The following is a 5,659-nucleotide window of genomic DNA, read 5'->3' as shown; positions in this document are numbered from 1 at the left end:
ACCAGCAAGATTTTGCTGAAAGGACCCTGATATAGCTGGCTCTTGTGAGGCTATGCCAGTGTCTGGCAAACATAGAAGTGGATGCTCACAGTCAGCTATTGGATGGAACAGAGGGCCCCCAATGGAGGTGCTAGAGAAAGTACCCAAGGAGCTGAAGGGGTCTGCAATCCTATAGGTGGAACAACAATAAGAACTAACCAGCACCCCCAGAGCTCCTGTCTCTAGCTGCATATGTGGCAGAAGATGGCCTAGTCAGCCATCACTGGGAAGAGAGGCCCCTTGGTCTTACAAACTTTACATGCCCCAGTACAGGGGAACACCAGGGCCAAGAAGGGGGACTAGGTGGGTAGGTGAGTGGGGGGTAGGGAGGGTATAGGGGACTTTGGGGATAGCATTTAAAATGTAAATGAAGTAAATACCTAATAAAAATTGGAAAAAAAGAGGCTGTTAACAGAGTGTGTGTTTCTTAGACGTAATGATGTATAAGTGTAATCACCCACAGCTACCCCAAGTTCATCTGTAAAATAAAATGCTACTTATAAGCAGACAGAAATTTTGAATCAGCTTTGAATTTCACTGGGACTCACATTTGGATTTTTCCCACCAAGCAGGTTTAATGCTGTGAGCTGGGAACAGCTCTTCAGTCACTCTCCACCCTTTCTCTTACCTTGTAGAGCATAAGACATGGTGCCAACTCTCTTCACCATGGTCTGCTTCTCTTGGGGGGTAATTTTACTAGTTGCAACCAGCTTATCACTTTCTTTCACTTTTTCTATTGCTCCCTGGAAAATACATAAATGTAACAGTATTTAAAATAACAAAGCAAAGAGCAACAGTCATTAGCTGAAGATGTAACAATGCTGACACTCTGTGGTACAAAGCAGAGCTTCCCAGGCCAACTCCCTCCAAGGTCCTCCGAAGCCTGAAGGCTGCTGCTCCTGGAAACTGCAATAAAGCTAGAATGTGCAGTGCTACACACTGTGATAAGAGGAACAAACAGAACTCTGTTTGTGTAAGATTCTGCACTGCTGGTGTCAGGAGTACACACAGGAGAAGGGATGAGAGGTCAGAAAGGCACGCAAGCTGCCCCAAGGCACCTATCCTGTCCTTGCTACTATGACACAGCATGTATGAGCTGGGCTTGGCTGTGCATCCTGCAGGGCGTTCCTTTGTTGTTTGTGAGAGGCCCTGGATCGTGTACTTTCCTTCTGGATGGAAGCGGCTGTAAACACTGCCCCTGGTCCTCACCCAGTTCCAGACACCACTCAGTACTTATGTCCCCCTGCAAAGACAGCTCCACTGTGATGTGTAAATGAGCCTCCACGCCTGACCCTCCAACTCTGCTGCTCAAGTTCTGACAAGCCAGCTTCCTGAGTTTCATATTAAGTTATCTGATTACACAAAGATTGTTTGTGCTGCTACTTCATGATTCCTCACGGAGCACTGCTAAGACCACAGACAGGCCCTTTGCAGAGATTTTCCTAACAAATCCAAGGGCACCTCAACACACTAGAGTACCACAGAGACTCTAAGAGGAAATATTAACCAGAATTAAATCATCAACATCTATCAACTAATTTTTAAATTTAGTTTTACAACTTTAAGGTGGGACTTGGTATACTATGCCTTCATCTTCTTTTTGACCCAGGGTCTCACTGTGTAGTCCTCTCTGGCTTGGAACTTATTTGTAGATCAGGCTGGCCTCAAACTCACTGCTGGGATTACAGGCATGCACCACCACATCCAGCTAGTGTCTTTTCTCGTGGGTACAGGTAGGATCTAAACAACTACGGCTCGGCAATGCTGTGTGCCTGAAAGTCCCCGCGAGCATGGAGACTTACCTTGTGGGCACCAATGATGTCCGGGAAGCAGCCGAGAAAGCCTTTGTACTCATGGTTGCACTCCATCAGGAAGTGGAGGTCCTTCTTTGGCTGTAATGAGACACAGGCTGGCTGTTACTAGTGGAGGATTTAGAAAATTAAGGAGAAGAAACTAATGAGGAGTGATGCCCACACCCTCCTAGGACAGAGGGGTGAGTGCTGCTGCGGCTGCTGCTGCTTTGGTTTTGTTTAGTTTAGTTTTTTGTTTTGTTTTGTTTTTTGTTTTTTCGAGACAGGGTTTCTCTATATAGCCCTGGCTGTCCTGGAACTCACACTGTAGACCAGGCTGGCCTTGAACTCAGACATCCTCCTGCTTCTGCTTCCTGAGTGCTAGGATTAAAGGCATGCGCCACCACGCCTGGCGAGTGCTGCTTCTTTATTGAAATGCTCTCACTATTTAGGGTCTGGCTGGCCTGGAACTCACTAAGACCAGGCTGGTCTTGAACTCACATACATCTGCGTGCCTCTGGCTCCTGGGTGCTGGGATTAATGGTATGTGCATCATGTCCATCTATGCCCCCACCCTGGGGTATCAAGTCTCTGCAGGATTAGGTGCACCCTCTCCCACTGAGGCCAGATATGGCAGCCCTCTGCTACATATGTGTCCAGGGCCATTTTTAATCAATAAAATACAGACAAAATTATAACAAGCAAAAATGTTACCGTTTAATGTCTATATTTTAGTAGACAATATAAGAAGACTGCCTACACTCCTGAGGCTCATCCACATGGCACTTCACAGATTGGGAAAGCAGGCTTAGAGACGGCAGGTGGCAGCATGAGGGCTATGCCAGGGCTCCGCGTCACTCTAGCCTATGGCTGAGAGTGGGTCAGAGGCACTGTGGCCAACTCACCTCACATCCAGCCCCTAACCTCCTTTTTGGAGGGTGTTGGGATCAAATTCTGAGCCTTACAGATATGAATAGCAATCTAGGCCAACTACCACTGAGCCACAGACAGCCCCCCCCCCACTTAGATTCTTTTTGTCTTCTTGAGAAAGGGCCTTACTCTGTAACTGAGATCAGCTTAAAACGCCCCATGTAGCCCAGGCTAGCCTCCAGCCTCCCATGTTCTAGTACTACATGTGTAAGCTATAGTGCTTCATTTGGATTTCTTAATGAGACATTTGTCCACTGTGGCTTAACTGAAAACAAACAAACAAACCCATTATCACTAAATAAAATGAACAGAAAGCCACAGAAACAGAAAGGGGACAGCTGTTTGGGTTTAAATAACAAACGATGGCTGGGGAGTATGGTCCCAGCAGTACCTGCTCTGCCACCAGGCTGGCGATCTCCTCATATGTTTTCCCAGCTTCTGTGATTGCATCGTTAAGGTCGGTCTCTCCTGAAATAGACAGCAGTCTTGGAAGAGACTATACTGTGTCACACATATTCCCCCCACACTTACAATTTTTGTTACAGACTTTATTGATAGTTTTTAGTGTAGGAAACTTAAAAGCTGTCAACACTGGTGAGAATTCCCATCCCCCATTCTTTGGTTTCCAGACAGCAGATGGTGTCTGTGCTGGCTTTTTAATGTCAACTTGACATAAGCGGTAGAGTCATTGGAAGAAGACACCTCAGCTGAGAAAATGAAAAACTAGGCTGGCCTCATGTGCATTTTCCTTACTAATGATCACTGCGGGAGGGCCCAGCTCACTATGGGTGGCTCCACTCCCTAGGCTGGTGATCCTCAGTGCTATACAAAAGGAGGCTAAGCTAGCTAGGAGGCACAGGCCAGTAAACAGAGTTCCTCTATAGCCTCTGCAATAGTTCCTGCCCTAACTTTTGTCAATGATGGGCTGAGACGTAGAACTGTAAGCTAAACAAATGCTTTGCTCCAAGTGGCTTTTGGTTAGTGTTTGATCACAGCCATAGAAACTAACTCAGACTGTGACCAGCTTTTCCCATCTAGACCCTGTGTTCCCTGTTTCTCTTTTCCTGGGGCATACATCACTTTATATACAATCTTTTAAGAACAAGGACACCGTGATGCACAGGAAAAGGTCATGGCTCTGTTCTCACGAGGAGCAGAGCAGTGTGTGGGCCTCCAGCACCTCAGGTAGGCTCTGTGAGAGCCAGTGTGCAGAGGCAGTGCACACACAGACAGGATGGCATGTTCCTTAACCTGGGGATCTTGTCACCCCTGTCTTTTTGTGGGGTGTTAGGAGTGTGAGGCATGCATGCCCGTTGGTCCACTACACACTCAATGTCTGTGGTGACACCCTCTGTCCCTCCCATGCCCTCACACGGGCCACCTGGAGGCCTAAGCAGATCCAGAATCAGTTTCTAGCTAAGTCTAGTTTTCGCGCTTCCAGAGTGGCCTTGATCTCTGACGGAACTGCACCTTTCTCTGACACCGCTTCTTTGGTCTTCTAAAACACTTCCATCAGGAGCCCCTGCTTTGTGGAGCCCCTGGCCACCACCAAGTAACATCTGAACAGGGAGAGCAGCGCCAATGTGTGTGCCTGTCATTACAGTTTCAGAACTGCAGATGGAGCCCACGCTCCCCCAAGGCCCTGGGATTACATTCCAAGTATCTTATTAATTCTGGTGTGCATATGTGCGCTATACCTCATTTTGTGGCAATTACTGTTTTCACCAATGGCCCAATTTTCTTCCTTGGCCAGGGGGAGGCTCCTCAAATGGGCATCTGAAGGAGGCATCTGGCTCACTTTGGTGAAGAGTGCCAGGAGACATCCTGTGCTCCTCCATGTATGCGCTGTCCTTACGCCTTCTCATGGCTGTCTGTCTTACCAAAGACATTTCCATGCGAGGATCCCCAAGACTATGGGGTGTCTCCTGGTTTGGCAGGGTCATACCAACAATTCTTACACTGTTCTAGTGTTATTATCCATACTGCTGTGGATGCAGCCAGAGATTTATCTGATGGAATTAAGGTAGCCTTAGGAACCAAGCTCATTTAAATAATTAGAAGACCAAGCTGTACACTTGTACCTCTGAGCACTGTCTTAAAACAGATGCCAACCAGAGGAACTTGAGAAGCTTTTTAAAAACAACAGTTTTAATAAACTTAATAAGTCATAAAATATACTTAGTACATTTAATACTTGCCAGAGTGTCCTATGCAATATAAATATCAACTGCTCATTGGCTGACAGCAGAGATGGTACAGGCGGCTCTCAGTGCCTTCAGGAGGCACTCGGAGTCTCACTCTGCTCAGGAAGAGTAAACCCACGTGCTCTAAGGCACAGCAGGATAACACAGCACCTACTGTATGCTTTATGACAGTTTATCAGTGCCTATTGTATACTTTATGGAGATCCACAAGAGAAGCGCTTTATACATAAAATTCTAATATCCAAAATATATAAAGAACTCAAGAAATTAATGACCAAAAAAACCAAACAACCTAATCAAAAAATGGGGTATCAAACTAAACCGATAATTCGTAACTAAAGAATCTCGAATGGCTGAGAAGCACCTAAAGAAATGTTCAAAGTCCTTAGTGATCAGAGAAATGCAAATCAAAACAACCCTGAGATTCCACCTTACACCAATCAGAATGGCTAAGATCAAAACCTCAGCTGACAACACATATTGGAGAGGATATGGAGAAAGAAGAACACTCCTCCATTGCTGGTCAGATTGAAAACTGCTACAACTACTCTGGAAATCAATCTGGAGGTTCCTTAGAAAATTGGAAATAGATCTACCTGAAGATCCAGCTATAACACTCTTGGGAATATACCCAAGAGATGCCCCACCATGCCACAGGGGCATGTGTTCCACTATATTCATAGCGGCCTTATTTGT

The 5,659-nt window shown here is 46.2% G+C and overlaps 1 protein-coding gene across 1 annotated transcript in view; it reads right to left on the bottom strand.

Annotated features, from left to right (window-relative positions):
* Snx9 (sorting nexin 9) overlaps window positions 1-5,659 on the bottom strand; it is an 81,064-nt gene that overhangs the window by 5,044 nt on the left and 70,361 nt on the right. Inside the window, exons 14-16 of the mRNA XM_021221072.2 lie at window positions 3,151-3,227; window positions 1,842-1,931; window positions 668-782 (exon numbers count right to left, since the gene is read on the bottom strand). Coding sequence (XP_021076731.1) covers window positions 668-782; window positions 1,842-1,931; window positions 3,151-3,227 — 282 coding nt within the window. The remainder of the gene's footprint in view (window positions 1-667; window positions 783-1,841; window positions 1,932-3,150; window positions 3,228-5,659) is intronic.

This window comes from Mus pahari, chromosome 21 (genome assembly GCF_900095145.1).
Source record: "Mus pahari chromosome 21, PAHARI_EIJ_v1.1, whole genome shotgun sequence".
In the NCBI taxonomy this organism is placed as follows: Eukaryota; Metazoa; Chordata; class Mammalia; order Rodentia; family Muridae; genus Mus; species Mus pahari.
Note: the sequence above shows the minus strand (reverse complement) of the source record. Positions and strands in the feature narration are given on the sequence as shown.